At 39.1% G+C, this 19,867-nt stretch overlaps 2 protein-coding genes across 2 annotated transcripts in view; one reads left to right on the top strand and one right to left on the bottom strand.

The window, feature by feature from the left end:
- The window catches only part of ABCB11 (ATP binding cassette subfamily B member 11), a gene marked incomplete at both ends in the record, with an annotated part of 39,573 nt that extends 28,223 nt beyond the window's left edge, over positions 1-11,350 (top strand). The window contains 9 exons of the mRNA XM_079538989.1: positions 2,968-3,072; positions 3,171-3,332; positions 4,930-5,133; positions 6,943-7,184; positions 7,296-7,452; positions 8,362-8,559; positions 9,298-9,504; positions 10,333-10,479; positions 11,150-11,350. Coding sequence (XP_079395115.1) covers positions 2,968-3,072; positions 3,171-3,332; positions 4,930-5,133; positions 6,943-7,184; positions 7,296-7,452; positions 8,362-8,559; positions 9,298-9,504; positions 10,333-10,479; positions 11,150-11,350 — 1,623 coding nt within the window. The remainder of the gene's footprint in view (positions 1-2,967; positions 3,073-3,170; positions 3,333-4,929; positions 5,134-6,942; positions 7,185-7,295; positions 7,453-8,361; positions 8,560-9,297; positions 9,505-10,332; positions 10,480-11,149) is intronic.
- Positions 11,351-16,209: 4,859 nt separating this feature from the next.
- Positions 16,210-19,867, bottom strand: G6PC2 (glucose-6-phosphatase catalytic subunit 2; the record flags this gene model as incomplete). The annotated part of the gene is made up of 5 exons (XM_079538939.1): positions 16,210-16,721; positions 17,328-17,443; positions 18,278-18,389; positions 19,174-19,283; positions 19,650-19,867. The coding sequence occupies 5 exons, from the start codon at positions 19,865-19,867 to the stop codon at positions 16,210-16,212; spliced, it is 1,068 nt and encodes a 355-aa protein (XP_079395065.1).

Genomic DNA, 19,867 nt, shown 5'->3' with positions numbered 1-19,867 from the left:
CAGGTTTATTAGTGTTTTTCATGTGTGCTTCATCATCTGTCTTCCTTGCTTTCCATGAACTGTTGGGAGCACATTTCTGCACACATGCAGTTTATTTTAAATTAAACAAGATATACCTCAGATCCAGATACAGTGAGGAGGGAAACGTGCAGAGGTCCCTCCACGCGAAATTTTATTCTAAAGTCTTGGCCAGGCTTTTAGGAAAGCCGTGGATCAAACCCAAAAAATATCTCACATTTTTCTTCACATATTTCATTTCTGGAACATCCATCTCTTTGCTGCGTTTTCCCTGCACAATTCCCAGGGAGAGGTAAATTGTTGTAACAGATTGCACACCTGCCAGCAGAAAGCAGACTTGAATGAACAAGTTTGAAAGACAAGCAGGAAACAGGAATGTGTTTTAAACCTTGTCATCTGCTAAGGGATGCATTACCATCACATTCTACAGTCTCACCTGAAACTTTTTAAGAGTTCAGCTGTGACTTTTCTTTCAAAAACTTGTTGGAGTAGAGAGGATGCTTGCTCCTTTTGTAAAATAGTTTTTCGGGGAAAACCTTTGTCAAGTTAGTTGGAAACTGGAGGGCTGCCTAAGGAAATTCAGTACTGCTCTAACTGGTGCCCAGATAAGTGCCCTAAACTTTCAATAATCAGGAGGATTTATGCTGTTTCTTACTGAGTAAACTAATGACGCATTCGCTGGGAAGAAAATGGGAATACTACTATAGTTTTGGGGTTTAGGTAATAATCTGAGATAGGGCAAAACTTGTGTTGTAATCCCCACTTATTCATCTAGGTCATATTAAGTACCTTTGGGTGCAAAGAATGTATGATACAAAGGGTAGAAACACACCTAGGGAGTAGAGGATTAAATCCTTTCAGGTAGGAAAGAAGTGAATGAATGCTCCAGCATCTGAGCTATTGATTAGAAAAGGGCTGAGAAAATGCTCCTAATAAGTCAACAGTCTATGGAAAAAATGAATGACTTTTTGCTTTGGTTTGGCAGGTCTACCCCTGCCAGGAAGGGGCAGAGCAGGAGACGTTCCTGTCCCTGATAATCCACTAAGGTTCACTAGAGAGCAGGGGAGCACTGCTTTGTATAGTCTGCAATCAGTCTAACTTTTAATTCCTTTTGAGAGTTGGGTTTTCCTAATACTGCGAAGTCAAGACCTGAGTCATCCTATGGGATGCTGAATTCCTTTATTGTGGATGAATTCCTTCTCTTGAATGTCTGAGTTCATGAAAAGAAAGAGATTGCAAGAAAAAAAAGAAGCCATAGCCAACATGAGCAAAGTTCAATATCTGTGTTTTATTATTCATAAATTTAAGAAATTTCTGCCTGCTGCCAAGGAAGGCAGGCAGATGGAACAGGCATCTGCCTTCCAAACTGCTTGACTGTCTGCAGTGATGTTGTGCCAGGTATGTGGGCTCATGCTGTGGGAATAATAGACTAGAGAAACAATGGGAAAAGTCTTTACAACTGCAGAATGAAAGAGTGAATTTAGCAAAGTCTGCCTTGAAGGTGCTAAAAAATTAGTCTTAAGAAGTCAGTGAAGAGCTGGATAATACTGCATGTCTCTCTTTAGTTGTTCTGTTCAAATCAGAAGCTTACAACGGGGAACACTTTGCTTGGTTGTTTCTTCTCAGCTGTTCTGTGGTTCTCATTGTGAAACTGTCCAAGCATGGGAAATTAATCATTTTCCAGTGAAATTCAATTGGAAATATGTTTGAACTGTTTGCAGTACAGAGATCTCTTTCCAACCACTGTTGCTTCTTAATTGCAGGACAATTACCGCTCTCAGTTTAGGGTGAGCGTAGGCGTGTACTTCAGTACATGGCTTTTCTGGCTGCGCAGAGGATGGGCTGAGAAGGCGAGAGATTAAGCAATTTATAGCAAGAGAGAAATCCAATTAGAATGAATTTAACATTAGTGGAGAAGTACAGCCACGAGCTGTGGCTTATCCCTGCAAGTAGCATAAGCAGTTCAGCAGTTCAGGTAGGTTAACTGACATAAACATCAACTGTTGTGAGGGAAAGTAATTGGTAAAAATGGCTTCTTAGACGTGTTCCACTGCTTCAGCAGCAGCCAGTAACGCCAGCAGTTGTTGGAAAAGATGAGATAGATATAAAGAACAACAGATAAAAGGAAAATATAATGGAGATTGGAGTGGATGAGGATGGAGGGGCTCTGCTTTAAGTTCTAAAGCTCTTCCTCAAGTAGCCATCAGTGAGCAAATAGCTTGTATCCACGCACCTTCAGTAAAAGACACTGGCTTCTCTTGAAGCCTACTTAGAGCAATTATGGCATCGATTAGTGTTATGCAAGGAGCCATCCTAAGGTGTAATTACTTATGAGTACTTTGTATGGCTCAATAAGGTTGCAGTTGTCATAGATTAGAGAGGAGGTATGGAGGCTGCTGCAGTTGCTTTGTCTCTATGCCATTAATGTTATTGCCCTTCTGGTTATTGACCTTTGGTGTGTGTGTGATTAATTATAACTATGCATGGACAGAAAATAATCAGTATATGCAAACAGAGACTGTAACAAACTTGTTTAAGAGGAGTAAAAAAATCAATATTCTGTACCCAGGTGTAGCCTAGAGAAATATGGAAGTTGGCATTTGTGAGGGGGGAGCCCTGTGTGGTAACTGTGATTCTTGGGGGAGCAGTAGAGTCATGAACAAATGGTTTTGGAAACAGCAATGAACATACAGATGTTTGACCTCCTAGGAACAAACATCTGCCCAAAGGCAGCAGAATAAGCCTTCCTTTTGTCCCCTCTCCTCCTGGCCAGAACTCAGAGGAGAGCAGTAAGTTCCTAGGTCACCAGAACTTGTCCTTGAGCCAATAAGACCAAATGTCCTCTCCCTTGGGCTCAGCTTGTAACTTCCTTTGGTGGTGGTCTTATAAAAACAGGCTCTTCTAATATTATGTTATCCTTATTTTTTTCTTTTTTTTTTTCCCCTGAAGACCTTCTCCATTCTTGATGAGGAAGAACAAAAAGTCCAGATCAATGGTGTCTGCCTGCTGTTTGTCTTGGTTGGAATTGTTTCATTTTTTACACAGTTTTTACAGGTAATAACAGTGCAATGTAAGTAAATTTTGTTTCTGATCCCATTTTCTGTGTGTATCTCTTTCTGTACAATCCTTTTTGTTTACTGTTTGTGCTCCAGGGATATAACTTTGCCAAGTCTGGTGAGCTGCTTACGAGACGGTTAAGGAAAATTGGTTTCCAGGCTATGCTAGGGCAAGAAATCGGCTGGTTTGATGACCGGAGGAACAGCCCTGGGGCACTGACTACGAGGCTTGCAACGGATGCATCACAGGTCCAAGGGGTAAGACCTTCATAATTCTTTTAATATAAGCACAGATTGAAGGCTTATTTTGACACATCATCACAGAAATTAACGAGCATGAGAACAGCAAAGTCAGCGTAGGCCAGTCCTTGATCAGTCAATTAAGCTTTTGCCGTTTATCATAGACTGTGAACTTGGAACTATTACCACTGTGTTTACCTGAAAGCATAACTAGGATCACAGTTCATTGACCGCTATTGGTGTCTGTATTACCTGAAAATTACACAGAAATAAATTGAATTAATATCAGCCATCAGTGAAACTGGAATTAGCATCAAGGAGCTTTCTTTGTTTTCCTTCTGAAGATGAGTTAGCTCTTTGCCACAGTGCTTATGTGTTTATTTCAAAAGCATGTCAGGCTGGTATTGTCACAAGGTTCACCAGTCTTGTGTACAGGATGATACTGTTCATGCTGTATCAAAGCTGTTCCTTGCTGCTTTGATTTAAAGCGACAGCCCACATAAAGAACCAATTGACAGGACTGGCTGGTGCACCAGCTGGGGATTCAGGCAGCCAGTTTCAGTGTGAGTTCCAGTTTGGGAAAGGGGCCCACTCAACCCACGTGCTGAATTCCTTAGGAGATGAGGATTAAATTATGCTGAGCTATTAGTATACTTCACTGAATGGATGCTTTGTTAGAAGTGAACCGTTTCACTTGATTCCAAAGCAAGTGGTTTTCTAGAAAAAAAGAAGGAAACAGACAGATGTTTCTATTACAAGTAATTGTTCTGATTCATCTTGACTGAAGATAATGGATTAGTTTTTAAAAACTACTATTTCTGGAGGTTCTAAGAATTTAAAGATTAATGAGAGAAGAGGTTCCCAAAAACCCTGTCAGCAGCAGTTTCCAGAGGACCAGAAAAAGGAGCTGCAAACCCCTTCTGTTTGTACAGCCTCTTTCAGGGCACATTTTAATGGAAATAAGCAGATTTATTAAGCACTGCTGACTGAACTGTAGGATAGCATCCTAAAGGAACTTTAAGTTCTAATACATGTAGAGCAATGGGGCAAAGCTGTCCATCCACAGCTCCAAGGGAGAAAAGGGAGATACCTGGTTAGCAGTGTCTTCTGCCTCTCGCTGGTACCTGACACAGAATGCAGTCCATTGCTCCTATTGCGGATAGAGCAGCTCAGCCTTCCTCAGAGGTGTTTCTTAATGATTTAAACGCAGCTAAGACTTTGTTGTGTTAATATTTAAGTTACAAAAGGTTCTGCTTATTATTTAATTCTAGATGTATAAATGGTGGGAGCTGAAAAGAGTACTTAGATGAGGAATCAAGGGGACTCACTTTAATACATTATCTTTCTCACAGTCATCAGAAAGCATTTTCTCAGTTCTTATTGGAAACTTTGGTGATGAGAAGAATGCTAGAGATTTGCAGTCTTGTTAGTACAATTCATAGGAGGCCATATGTCTGAACTGGCTAAATTCCAGTGCAGTCAGCAGCCAGTGAATGCCTTACAGTATTTTAATATCATTCAGAGTTTTCTAAGCTTTTACAGGAAAAATTATTTAAAAATAATTGAAATTACAATTGGAGTACAGGTCAGCCATCTCCTTTTCTTTTCTTTGAAGGCAACTGGATCGCAGATAGGAATGATTGTCAACTCCTTCACCAACATTGGGGTGGCCATCATTATCGCTTTCTACTTCAGCTGGAAACTGAGTTTGGTCATAATGTGTTTCCTGCCGTTTTTGGCCCTGTCTGGAGCTGTGCAAGCTAAAATGTTGACAGGATTTGCTGCTCAGGACAAGAAAGCTCTGGAAGCTACTGGGCAGGTAACATTACTGAAAAACTAACTTATATTTGCAGTTGTGGGCAGTTGAAAACCAGACATTTGAGACCATCAGTAATTCAAATGCATTGAAACTAGCAACTTTTTGCAAATAAGTTGCAATGTTTTAGCTTGTAAAACTACTGAAACACCATTGGGAACTCTGATCTCAAAAGCACTTAGAGCACATGACTTTCCAAATGTTGTTGGATGGTAGACACAACTCTCTCATTTGTCTGTTCCACTTTTATCAGGTTTTATGTAAATGCCCGTTTGCTGATCTCTGGCTAAAGCTCTCTTCCCTGTTACTCTGACTCCAGTATCAGTTAGCAGCATCCCATGCCCTGTTAGCTGCAAGGCCCTGAGGACTGCCCCATCTCCTAGGCTGAGAATAGGTTTATTTAATTTTGCTCTAGCTGAGCAGGCTCCCAGCTCATGTACCAAATAAGGAGAGGGTGAGTATGGAAGGTAAAAGAACATCATATTCTCACAGAGTTCACTCCTAACCACAGAGAGCAGTGGGCTGCTCTGTTGACTTGAAACACAGAAGTTCCTTTGACTTTAGTTCTGAGTCAGTAAGTTCTGGCACATCGCCCAGAATCCGATCCTTCTTAAATACATTTACCCTAGTTCAACATGCAGAAACTGAACTGTATCAGAAACACAGATTTAGAGGACAGGCAACATGAGGAAGACCATGTCAGATATTAGCTCTCTGAGTAATACACTAGCCTTCTCCCTGCTCTTTAGGCTCTCATATTTCTAGCATCAAAAGTGTGCTTTATAAGCTCTCCCAAAACCTCAGAGCTCCTTCCACGGAGCTCCCAGACAATTCTTTATCCTGTCTAGAAATGATTCTTGCATATCTCTCACTCCTGCCAACCCTCCCCATTCCTCCATTCAAATTCTGACCATCAAATGTCTTACCCAGCCCACCTCCCACCCTGCCCCACCTGAACCTTCCTACCCTGCTAAGCTCTCAGAGATGTGTCTTCAGCGTCCTCTTGTCCATATCTGTGCAGCAAATGGGTGGATGGGGCCCTTGCCCTGTTCAGCTCTGCAAGTAGCTCAGGGTGTCCCTTAGAATTCTAGAATTCAAAAAAAAAAAAAATAATAATAATAATAATGCTCACAGGGCACACATGTGGTCCTTTGGTGAGGGCTGTTAGGAACTATCATCAGTTCTAGAAAGCCAAGGAAGAATTATGGCCAGACCAGTGTTTCACAGTCAGAATGGCTTAATTACAAAAAGTAATAAAATGTTATATTGGAACTGATTTGGGGATTTAAACAGAGAGACTTTACTGCTGAGTCAAGCTTTAAGCTTGTATTCAATAGAACAACTCAGAGGCTGGGATGAAAAGGGCATTCAGTGCTTCAGCAGTTTTGGCAATGACTGATTATATCTGGTGCTATTGTCTAATTTATTTCCCAGCATTGCATCCAAATAAAAAGCTTCTCCACTGTGACTGTTCCCCAGCCACATAAAATATAGAAAAGCAGCCTGGAGAAATGCATTGTACCTAATTATTTTCTGCTTCAAGTTGTGTAATAATGCAACAGATGTGACCCTTAATTTTGACCATAAGAAATACCCTGAAATTGAATGGCATACTTTGTAATGGTTTATATATTGAGATCTCTTTCTGTTTGATAAAAACATCCGTGTGCTGAAAACACAGGAAATGTCATACCATGAAACTACTTATGAACTCCAGGCAAACGACAGCATTGTTAAACCAATTTCCAAATAAAATTACTTGAGATAAGCAGGGATAAGCATTTTACTATTCTTTTTTTTTTTCTCCTCCAGATTTCCAGTGAAGCTCTCTCTAACATCAGAACTGTGGCTGGGATAGGGAAAGAAAAAAAGTTTATTGATGCTTTTGAGAAGAACCTGGATATACCGTACAGAGCTGCAATCAAAAAAGCAAATGTTTATGGAATCTGCTTTGGCTTCGCCCAGAGCATAGTGTTCATAGCCAACTCCGTATCTTACAGATATGGAGGCTTTCTGGTTCAAACTGAGGGGCTCCATTACAGCTTTGTGTTCAGGTAAGAGCCTGCATGGGGCCAGGCACAGGCTCCTCTCCTGGTGCTGGTTTGGGCAGAGTGCACAGCTTCCTGATGGCTGCCCAAGAGTAACCATGTTCACTTTTCCTACAGAGTGATCTCTGCAATCGTGACCAGTGGGACTGCTTTGGGAAGAGCTTCTTCCTACACCCCGAACTATGCCAAAGCCAAAACATCTGCTGCACGCTTGTTTCAACTCATCGATCGGCTTCCTAAAATCAGTGTTTATAGCAAAAAAGGAGAAAAATGGGTAAGTGTGAAGGTAGATGAGTGGTATGAGATGTCACTCAGCTCAAAATAAGCACTGAAGTTGCAATAACACTTTAAAAAACACTGGGGATCGCTACTTTACAGTAAGGTTCTTCTATCCAAATAATTGATACATCTGCTCTTTTGGAAGCAATGAGCTCTGTAGTAGGCAGCAAGAGTAACATAAAGCATGGCTATTAGGAATTTATGTGAAACTCCTGTGGATTGCAATAGCAGTAATTTGAATGATTCACCAAACAGTGTGCTTTTGCTTTCTGAGAGTTATTACAGCCGCCTTGTAATGCTTTTTTTTTTTAGTTCATATAGAAGTTGGAAGTGTTCGTGAGAAGGAAAAAAAATTCTGAATAGGACAAAATGAAAATATTTTCGGTCAGTGGAAATCTCAGACGTAGCAAATTAAAAATATGTATTTTTCATTTAGCTTTCTTTCAGCTTTAAAGGAATTCTTGAAATATTTGTCCCAAATACATTAAATTGACCAGAATTCACATATTGTTTTAACATCACAAAGTTTAGTAGATCTAAAACAAAAACGAAAAATTTTCACACAAATATCTTTATACAGTCACCAAATTTGTACTTACACAGTATCTGTATTAAAATGAGTAACTTACTAGTTGGCAAGGTAATCCCACTTCCAGTTGTTCCTTCGGGCCGGTGTAGTACAGGGATGTGTCAGTAGAGCTTCGGTTTAATGACTAATGACTTCACCTTGTAGAACAGCTGTGCCAGTAAGTTTAGAATGACTCTTTCTATGCTAATTTCACGAGCACTGCTATAACATTTTGAATAACAGATGCAAGAAATGAATTTGAGGAGGAGTTGTTTTCTACTTTATGACTCAGTTTTGAGCTTGAGATCATTGCAGTGTTTCTCATTTTTTCACTAGGATGATTTTAAGGGGAGCATTGAATTTCTTAACTGTAAATTCACATACCCCTCGCGGCCTGATATTCAGGTCCTGAAAGGACTGACTGTAGCTGTTAAGCCTGGACAGACATTGGCATTTGTTGGCAGTAGCGGCTGTGGTAAGAGCACCAGTGTCCAGCTTCTGGAGCGTTTCTATGATCCTGAGAAAGGAAGTGTGGTAAGCAAAGAAAACGTGATTTGTTTACTGTTGTCTTCAGCAATGCTACATGGACTCTTCTGACTGTGTCCAAACGTGGAACCTAGCACTGTGTCTCTACACATGCAGCTTGGGTTTTCAGCTCCTTTTCAAAGGAGGACTGTTCAAACTCTGGGCATCATCTCAGATGTACTGAGGAAAAATAAGAACACTACTCACCTCCTGCATTATAAAGGCCTCAGGAAATCACGTTGGTAGCTCCAGTATGAATCATACAATGTGTGGCTGATGTTGCGAGAACACAAACAAGAATCAAGCTTGGCTGAAGCAATGGAATCTGGAACATCACTAACTAATATATAGTTTTAACGTGCAGCTTCTTTGCAGATTATAGTTATCTAGCTTTTATAACTCTTCCTTATAAAAACTTAATCATCCAGTCAGAATCTCATCCTTTGACAAAAATAAGGGTGGTGATCATTAAGCCTGGCAAGGCAACAAAACATGTGCCTAACCTGAGGCAGTAAAAGTTCAGTTGGAGTTAAGAGTAATCAGATGGTATAGAGTTTGGCTGGATCACAGACACAGCTGGAAAGTATTCGTCATGTATAAAGAGGTCAAATGTAAGAGAGACTTCAAATTACCTCATGTCAGTCTTGCTTGTAGTTTATTAACAAATCATTTACTTATACTGTAAACTAACTGGCTTTGCAGGTCATTTTGGAATGACGTTTTATGTTTTCTCCTATTTCCTGGTAGTTAATAGATGGACATGACACCAAGAAAGTAAATGTACAGTTTCTCAGATCAAAAATTGGAGTAGTGTCTCAGGAACCTGTGCTATTCGACTGCAGCATTGCTGACAACATTAAGTATGGCAGTAACACTACGGACACGACAATGGAAAAAGTCATAGAAGCAGCCAAGAAGGCTCAGCTGCATGATTTTGTCATGTCACTTCCTGAAGTAAGTACACCTGAGGCTTGGCTGCGGGACACACTGTTCAGCTGGTCATTGCAGAGGGTTGCACCAAAACCAGTTGAAATTGCTGCAGTAAATATTTTATGTCTTTCCTTTACAACTAGAATGGTAGGAGAAAAGACCACTCTTTGTTTCCGAGAGCTTGGGTGTGAGTTGTTCTGTTTTCTTACACAGTAGGCAAATGTTTCTAAGACTAAAAATAATATGATTCTAAATTAGGAGAAAAGGGAAGATTCTCAAAGCAATTGATAAGAAAAAAGAGGAGGTATTGTTCAGCAGTCAAAGCATTATACAGCATTATTGGTAAGCATTATACAGGAAATACAGATCCTGTTCTCAGCTGTGGGACTGCTGCCCTGCAATTAGGGTACAATACCTCAGTCAAAACACTTGAAGCTGGCTGCTTATGCACACAGGGGAGGTATTTAAATGCACTGAAATCATACAGACATAAATCATAAGAACATGAAAGATACGTATATAATTTATGCACGCAAACAAAGCTCTTGTCCAGTGAGCCCCACAGTCTCTTTTAGCCTCTTCTCCCAAATCTAGGTCAGGGATTTCTTTTGCTTCACACAAATCAATCATCATCTTGCCATCAAATTTTTCAGGCCTGTTACCATACTACGAAACATGGTTCAAAGATATCTCCCTGAACATCTGTATCGCTCTTAAAGTATTTCTGTCTTCCCAGATTCTTTAAGGAGGAGACAGCAATGGTCAGAACTCCCGCCTCTCTCCTCCGCTGCTCCTTGAGCTTGTGCACTTGTTTACAGCTAGATAAAGATCTTCCTTTGGCATATTTTTCAGAAATATGAAACTAATGTTGGCGCTCAAGGATCTCAGCTGTCTCGTGGGCAAAAACAACGTATTGCTATAGCAAGGGCCATCATACGAGATCCTAAAATTTTATTATTGGATGAAGCTACATCTGCCTTAGACACAGAAAGTGAAAAGGTAAGTTTGCAATGATAAGAAATAAGGGAAAATTAATGCAATGGCTTACAAAGTACAATGCCACCTTCTGATCTGTGGAGACATCCTGCTGTACAAAGATCACATTACCACAGCGTAATGGTCATTACATGACCACTGCTAATTCAGCACTTACACTTTTAATGATCTTTTTGAAAGATCTAGGAAGTATGGCTATAAAGTCAATAGCCAGCTACAGAGACTCTTAAACTGTCATTAAGAAGCAGTACTTTCTGTCTACTGTGCATACTAATTCCCTGGGTTTCACAGCATTCAGTGGGAATCTGTCATAAATACAGCTTTTGCACATAAAAACAAACTAAACCACCACAGAAGTGTCTGATGATGAGTCTGAATATCCAATAAAAACAGCAGTGCAGGGAGCTGGAGAGCTGGACAATAAATTCCTTGGCTTGGTCACACTTGGATATTAGAGAATTGGTAGAAATTTAGAAGCACATCCAAGCTGAGCATGTCAGCTGAAAAAAAGACTTTCCTTACAGTTTGATTCTTACTGTATTTTTACCTTTCCCTTTTTAGTACAAATATTGCACAATATAGTTAATTAGTCTGAAGCAATCGGATCTCTCCAGCTCTGAGCCCCAATTTGATTTGCCCATTTTCACTCTGATGCTTTCTTTGTTGCTCTTAGACTGTGCAAGCAGCACTGGATAAGGCCAGAGAAGGGCGCACCTGCATCGTCATTGCCCACCGCCTGTCCACAATCGAGAATGCCGACATCATTGCTGTGATGTCACAAGGAATCATCATTGAAAGGGGCACTCATGATGAACTGATGGCAATGGAAGGAGCATACTATAAGCTCGTTACCACTGGAGCCCCAATTAGCTGAATTGCTGCGATGCTACATTTCAAAGACTGTTTATCTGAATGAGTACTTTGAAGTAGGTATGTGTATGTTGGTACCCCTCTGTGCTAAAAAGTGCTCTGCAGTACTGTGAGTTACACAGTAACTTAAATCTATGTAGCTTTCTGGTTAAGCAGTTGATCGGGCACATGGAGGGGGTTAAGCACAGGCTAATGCATTCAGGAAATAGTTCTCAGCCAACTGCAAAGGGAAGGAAAACCTGAAAATAGGAAGATGTTCACTGGTGAGCTGGGAAATTGGCACCGCCTGCAGTCAGACTGTACAGTTCAGTCCCTCCCTTAATTAGCAGTCAAGGAAGAATCCATTCTGATGTCCTGGAAACTGCCACTTCTTGAGGTAAGCTGTATGAATTAAAAAACAACCCCAAGCACAAAAGTGTATTACTGAAGGGTTCAAATTCCTCCTGATGTTCTGCTCTAGTGAGGATTATCATAGATACCCTCCTCCTGGGTACAAAGCCTTGACCCTTTGCACGCCTTCATTCCATGCCTACTTCAGCTGTGATGCTGGAAGAGGCCAGGTTGCCCCTGGGTACAGAGCGAACACATGGAGCCCTCAGCTTGACGTAGCAGTACCCTTCCAGTAAAACCAGTGCTCACAAAGAAGGCAGCTTCACAACAGTAAGGAAATAAATAACTCAGATGAGGAATATAGCCTGGTAAGTCTCAGTTCTCCTACACGCTGCTTTGACCAAAGCTGCCAAATAGATTTTGAATATCAACAAACGCTTTAGATAAATCAATGTAAAATCCTACAGATAATTGATTGGCACAGTTATTTAAATCACTTCTATTGAGACAATGATAGATAATGTGTTGGTTTTTTTTTCTTCAGAAGGCACAGCAATGCCTTTGGAAATTATTTTTTACAGAAATGGTAAAAGTGAAAAAAAATATGAATTTTTAGCCATAATTAACTAGCTGTTTGTATGAAGCAGATCTAAGAAATAGAACAACAGAGATCAGGAAGTATCTTCCTCTGCCAGAGACTTGTATCTGTAAAAGTTTTTTAAATAAGTACTACTACTTGTTTTCCTGGAATATGTTTACTAAGTATTGGTTGGGAATACTGAGACAAATTACAGTATTAAAATTTAAATCTTGATTTGGAAAGGTAGAGTATTAACTGGAAAAGTAATTCTCAACATCCTGATATCTGCAGTTCACGCGTGTAGATTTCCCCCACTTTGTAACAAGTCACCCCATAAAACTATATATTATAAAACTATGGAATAGTACAACTGCTAAAACGTAAATAAAGGTGGAAGGTTGAAAACTTCAGTAGGATCCATGTCTTAATTCCATGCAGCAAAAAATAATTTCCAGATTTATGCAATTCCACTTACAGAATGCCTTCATCAGAATCTTGTGAAACCACATAATTGACTTTAAAGTGCTATTTGTCCCAAAGAAATTTGTGTTCTGGTCACTAACTGCAAATGAACAAGGAAGTTCATTATTAACCTTCTGTTTTAATTATCATAGCCTTTTTATGTTTCAAAGCAGTAATTAGGTGCGGGGACTATCTACAGAAACTATCTACAGAATGACTGGCATTTCTTACTGCCTTGTGCTTTAGCATCTCTTACCCTTCAGTATCCATAGCAGACAGCAAATATTTGAATGTATTTAGCTAATGTCTGTAGCAAAGATCTGCTCTGCAGTGCAGAACTGTTGAGAAGGCCAATGAAGCTATGCTAGCCTGGGCCCAGCTGGGTGGTACAATTGCTAATTAAGCTGCTCTTCTCAGTGAGGTAACTATTTTTAGGTGACTAATACATATTGGGAGTTATGTATTATACAGACATACTTGCTAACAGAAGGTACTCACAGTATACAAAAGTTGCATTGCTCCTGCCCGTTCTTGGTTGCCACCTCCTGCCATTTTGTAGCTGTGTGCAATTGAAACCAGTTGATTGTAAATTCCTTTAGTACCTGTGTGAAGGGACTAGGGTGCAGTCAGAGTGACATGTCTGAGCAGAGGGAAGGATGTTTAGGCAGGAAGGAGGAGAGGGAGGAAGAGAAAAGCTGCTTATTGGTGAAAATAAGCATTGTGAACTGGATGCAGTGCCAGCTTGAGAGCTAGTTTGTAGGAGGAGTGAGGATCACTTGCCTTTTCAACTGCTACTTCACATAATTCAGCTACAGGTTAGTAAGAATCTTTCAAGATCTTTCTGCAGAGGGACTTTTGGCACTGCATTATCCCAGTTAGAAGATCTCTAAGTCAAGAATAAAAGATTAACTTTCTCCTGGGACCCCATTACTGAGAGCAAGAGAATCAGGTAAGCGCTTTCTCGTTATACAGAAAGTTAATTTAAAACAGCTACAAAAGCCTGATGAAGTTATACTTTAAATGTTTAACAACTTGAAAGTTCCTAGTTAAATTGCCACAGCCTTATTAAAGAAGGCTTGAGGTGTAATTTTCAACTGTGATAAATTCACTAAAGCCTAAGGGACACATAGACTTATTTTGCTGTATCAATGAAATGGCCAACTCCTCATTTACTAATTCTGTCAAAATCTCAAGATTGATCTGACATTTGTTTATCCCACCACTCTAGAAAGAGCTAGCCAATCTGAAGTTTTGGGAGCCCTCTATTGAGATTCTTTAAGGCAGAAGCGCAAAATTCTGTAGCCCAACACACTACAGCTGCTCAGAAAATGCCTATTCTACTGCCATATCAACAGTTTAACTTATGAAGTTATCGGTAAAATGAAACTAACTGCATTTATTCATTTTTCCCATCATGCTTAGTTTTAGTAATATTTCAATAGTTTCAGAAAAAAATAAGAGATGGTTCAGACAGGAAGCTGGTCCCTTTCCCTGAAGCACTGTGGTTGCAGGCTGAATTAATAGGAAGCTCCAAGAAGACAAGTGAGCTTGTTTTCATCTTATGCATCTACATGCTGTATAAAAGAATACTGCAGAACTGTTAGTTGTCATTCTACACATGTGGTTGTCTATGATAATACTGGTTCCAAGAATCTTTGTCAGTACCACAAAGTGCAGACCCTCACATAGCATGAAATGTGTCTACTCGTAATTCCTCTCTTAAAACTGCACACATTGTCAATAGGCCCAAACATTGCTGCAGTAGCCAGATTGCTATGTATAGAGCATCTCCTACTGCTGGCCAGGATAGACAGACAGAAGGACAGCTAGACCAACCTTCTAGCGCTTTGTATGTTACATTCTACTAGGGAATAACCAAGCACTGAAGAGCAAACTGAATGTAGGAGAAATCTTTGCCAGAGCTGTCTTTTAGTTCTTCATTATTTGTTTCCAGTCCCATTAGCTTAGTCATACTTGCTTAAATTTTAAAGACTCGTAATTATAGATAAGGTTGGTTTCAAGCCACATGCTGTGAGAGAAGAGTTCAGAGAATCATTAAAGACAACAATGGCAGTTATGTAAAGCAGAGCACTCTTCAGACTGTTAAAAACTTTTTACATGTCAAAGTAGTCTTAGAAGGCTTTTAAGAAAGAATGTCCCTGAAATTTGTATCATGTGAACTCCTAAGGGACAAATAAAATTTGCCTCGTTTTCCTAATTAAATAAGATTATTTACATCCCACTACTAACTGGAAGTTCAAAGCAATACCACGCTAAGTACAAAGCTATACCATCTTCTAAGCTGTACTGCTATCAGATCACACACACACAGCCCTCATTACCTATTTTATAGCCTTACGCTGCATGCATACTCAGTATTGTAAGGATGATATTGCTTAGAGGTTGGGCAGTGAAAGTAAATACGCAACAGTAGGTGACAAATAGTGAACAAAAAAGGAAAGAAGGGAAAGCATGTGGCTTTCCATTTATAGAATGCCAGTTCTACGTAATAAATTTACATTTAGCATATTAGTAACTTCTGTGCATAAGCCAAGCTTACTCTTCAATCCCATTTTCACGATTTTCAGAAGCAGTAACTGATTCTGACGTGTGACTCTTGAAATGACAGAATTAAACTAATTTACACTTGCAATACAGGAGCATGAACAACATTCTTGAGGGAGTATGCTGAGCTAGTTTAGTGATTGACAGCTTTCTATATTTGTTGCTCTGTGTAGACGTACAGCACTACAATATTTACTACATCAAACTCATGTATTTTCAACATCAAAAGCGTAATCATTATCATTCATGATTTATATGATCATTTTTAAAAGTAAAAATTTCAAAAGTCACAGTAATGCAACAATATATTCTACAGAGTCTAATTGGAACAAATTTTCTTTTATTTTTTTTTTTTTTGCATCTGGCTTAAGCAGAAGCTGTTAGCTCGGGAAGCGCAAGAAGACAGACCTATAGAAATCTTCCTGATAACTGCATTGGTTTTTTTCGCAGTGCTCAGGGACAGTTGTACAGTTGCAGGTGGTGTAATACTGTCACTCCATTAGCTAGCAGTTTAGCACACATCTACACGTTAAAAAATTAAATATTGTGTACCACTATATACCACTGAGGCCCAAAGCACCATCTAGTTGGCAATGGACAGAACTAAAAGGTGACCAAGTAGCTGAATAAAGCTAGCCAATTATACTTTACTTTAAAACTTCATCATGACTCAGAGTATTGTTAGAAAACCATACTGCAGCATCCTTCATTGCAATGCTTCTAGGAATAAAGTCAGCAACTACTTAATATTTCTGAGCTGCCAAAACCATTCTTGAACGCACTGATTTGGGATACACAGGCTACTTACCAGGAGCACATCAAAGGTGCAGTGGCATCCCCCTTGGTTAACATGAGTTAGAACTGCCTTTGTGGAGGGCTCTTGAACAGTTCATATCCTTGCACTTGCAACCATTTGGAAACCTTATCTAATTACTTTTCTTATCAGTTGTCCTCATTAACGTGTGGACACAGTATGGAACCAAGGCAACTACAGTCAGAGGCATAGCTGCACTCTTACAAAAAGAGAGAATGTAGAACAAATACTCAGTGTGAGTAGGTATCTTAACAAAATTATACAGCTGTAGTGTAGCTAAAGAAGCAGCTATACACAATACGCGGAAACTTATCTTACAGCTGTTTTTACCCTTGCAGCTGGTGATGAACATTTCTGAATTAATACCAATACCTAAGCCAAAGAATGCACCTAAATTTCTCACCAGTCCAGCAAAGGGAGTTGTGTCAATGTTTATCCAGTCTGGATTGGCACACCATTTCTTGGCCTTTGGGACAGACCACAGCAAGTCAATATCAAGAAGCTTGAGGACTAGGTAAAAACCAAGGGCAAAGATGAAAAGAAACAAGTTTGTCTTGATGTACATTCTCAAGCTTGCTGTCTGAATAGCAGGAGTGTGCTCAAATGCTTCTGCCACAACAATTCCTGTGGATAAGAAAGTCAGTGTTACAGGGAACAACACACTAATGTTGAGAAAGTACTTCTTACAGTGCCCCTGTAGGAGTTGACTTTTGAAGACAGAATATACATATGTATCCACATGCATTTATATAAATACACATAGATACAAATGTATTCACATACACACAATTTACCACTTCTGTGGTAGATGGAAAGACTTTTCTCTCAAAACTGCTAGGTTTGGAAAAAAAGTGTTAAATGCCAAGCACCAGGTGTTTTTTTTTTCTATAGAAGACATGCGTTAGGCCAGACTGCATCACCCACATGACAACCTTTGCAAAACTAGAGGTAAACTTGAACATTCCTTTTCTAGAAGAAAATTTCAAAGGCTGGTACAGCAATGCAGATTTCAACAGCAGTTCTTACACAGGTTGTGACTACAAAGACAGCAGACACATACTGCCTTACACAGTTTGCAAATTTCACAATTAGACTGTTATCTTCCAGAGACTGCAGAGTACCATGACAAATGCACGTTGAGTAGCATTACTCAAAATCTCTTGCCTTTTCTCATATTTCAGAATTTTCGGATTTTGCATATGTGAAGGAAAGAAAAATTAGCAACATTACCAGCAAATACTCCAAGAATAACTTGATGAGGGAAATGTGTTGCTATGAATACTCTTGAGATGCACACACTGATCTGGATAATCCAAAAAATAGTCCAGAGTAATGACCATGTCAGTCTAGGAGGAAGAAGAAAGATGCTTAAAAATGCTGATATTTCATTTCATAATTTACATCAGGTGCATTTGTGTCAGGCTCTTATTTTAACCAAGCAGAGATTTACAAGTAGAGAAGTTTAGAATCATAGGATTAAAGACTGGAAGTCAGTACTAAAATACTAGCAAGAGGTAGTTAGTTAACTTGCAGCCACATCCAGGGCTGCAAGAATTGACTTCAGTAGTTTCAGATTTTGACACTATCATATTGTAGTGATGAAAGGCAAGTTAAATTAGAACTATTGCTTTGAACATTTTTAGCATCATAAAGGCACATTCAAACACAAAATATCATTAATTTAGTTTAATACAGGGACAGCCTTGCCAAACTTGGAAAGCACAGACACCAAAGTTTACTTTACAGGGCTTCCCCATCGTGCTGAAGAGCTAGCAGTGTGTGTTTGCTTTCAAATAAGGTAAGAATGACTACCATGGAAGCAGTATATTTACTCAGTATTAAAAAGAAGAAGAAAAAAAAATCCAATGTAAAAAACTGACAGAATTTAACATTTCTGACACTAAAGACCTGATGCAGTCTTTAATAGGAGGCTGATTCAGGGAGACCATGATGTAATGTGTGTAAGTTATTAAATACCAACCTATAGAAATGCATAACTTTTCTTAATATTCTTTGTCTTCAGTTGAAGTACATTGCAGTGTTTTGCTTTGGTTTGTGTTTGTTTTTTTTTAAACAAACTGGATAAAACCTACTGTGAATATTTGGTTAGAATAAGTCCGTTAAAAGCATAACATGATAACAAAAATCAGTAAGAGTTACCATAATGGAAAGATACTGACCTGTGAAGGGTAACTGCTGATTTCTCTTTCCACCTCACTGTGTAGCTAAGTGCTGCTGTTACCATTACATACCAGACGCAGGAAGATCCCATGGCATGTCCAGATGGGCTCCCTAATAAAAACAAAAAGGAAAAGTTTAAGCTTAGAAATGATGACTGTAACAGGCATACAGAAAATGTCTACTGGCAGTTACTCAGGCATCTGATGATTCAGGAAAAACCAAAGGCAGAAAGAATATTAACTACTTTTCAAGTTTGTTTTCTCAATATAATTTTTTTAGCAGATTGATCTATTTCTAATCTAGAATATTTGCCAGTAATCAAGCAGGTAACAGCTTACCCATTCTATACCAGCATGAGCCAGTATCTTGATCAGAAAGCATAGCGTTTTTCCATCACTTGGACTGTGGTTAAAAAATAGAGCATTTATTTGCTAGTGGAATACTAATGTCTTTACAAAATTGTCATATTTTTACAGTACTCAATATTATTTTTCCCCAAAGAGTCACGGCAATATAAAGAACATGAGATAACAAGTTCAAGTAATATTTATCTTTTTCTGCAGCAACACACTTACATGGAACGTGCCAAACTGCTGTATTTCTTTAATATACATCAAGTTATGGCATACCTGAGCTAGTTGAAGACACCTGTGTAAATCTGAGTAGCCAGTGGCCTAATTCAACAAATATTCATGCTGAAACTTGAACTGTTATCTTGCTGTTATGAACACTAGAACTCCTCCCAGGGTTGCAGCATATACTCTAGAAATTAAGTATCCATAGGCTACTTCATATTTTTAATACCATACAAAATCATCTTAAGTCACATCCTCTACTTACCCCCAAAGCCACCATACATATTAAATGTTTCAGTGCAATCTCCAACATTTCTTACCTGGTCCAGTTTCACATGTTATAGGAAACTGTTCAAGGCATGGGCTTGACTGATTGGGATAAATCATTGTTTCATGCACCCACCAGTAGGGACGATGGCCAAATAAAATCCTAACGGAAAATAAAATAAAATAAAATGAAGAAGAAATGCAATAAAAAGATTTTTATCTAAGAATCTTAGATAAATAGATATTAGATAGCTTAGATAACCTCAGCAAAGCATGATCAATAACATGACAGCGAACACAAAGGACTATACTGCCAAAATTGTTGTATAACAGTGCTATAGGTTCTTGTCCTAGCAAAATTTCATTTCAAACTTCCATTAAAAATCTTCATCGTGAAACCTTATTTTAAATTATGAGGAAAAGTCTACCCCTACACCATCCACAGAACACTTTCCAAACTTGAGGAACATATGCTAACCATATAGAAACCATAGAGATAGCAAATTTTAGAATAAATACAACTTCTTACCATTTAAATATCAGGTTGAACCAATCACCAATGACTGCCACCCATATCATTTTAGTACCAACCACTTGGTTGAGCTGAAACCAAAGAGGAAAATAAAATGAGAATATATTCCGAGGATCTCCAACATGTGACATAAAATTAAGGAAATCCTGATAAGCCCTGTAGTCTCTCTGTAAATGCTGAATGATAAGCACTCCATTGCTATGAAGGAGATCCAT

This window comes from Tetrao urogallus (genome assembly GCF_951394365.1).
Source record: "Tetrao urogallus genome assembly, chromosome: 8".
Taxonomy (NCBI): domain Eukaryota; kingdom Metazoa; phylum Chordata; class Aves; order Galliformes; family Phasianidae; genus Tetrao; species Tetrao urogallus.
The sequence above is the reverse complement of the archived record's forward strand: the minus strand, read 5'-3'. Positions and strand labels throughout refer to the sequence as shown.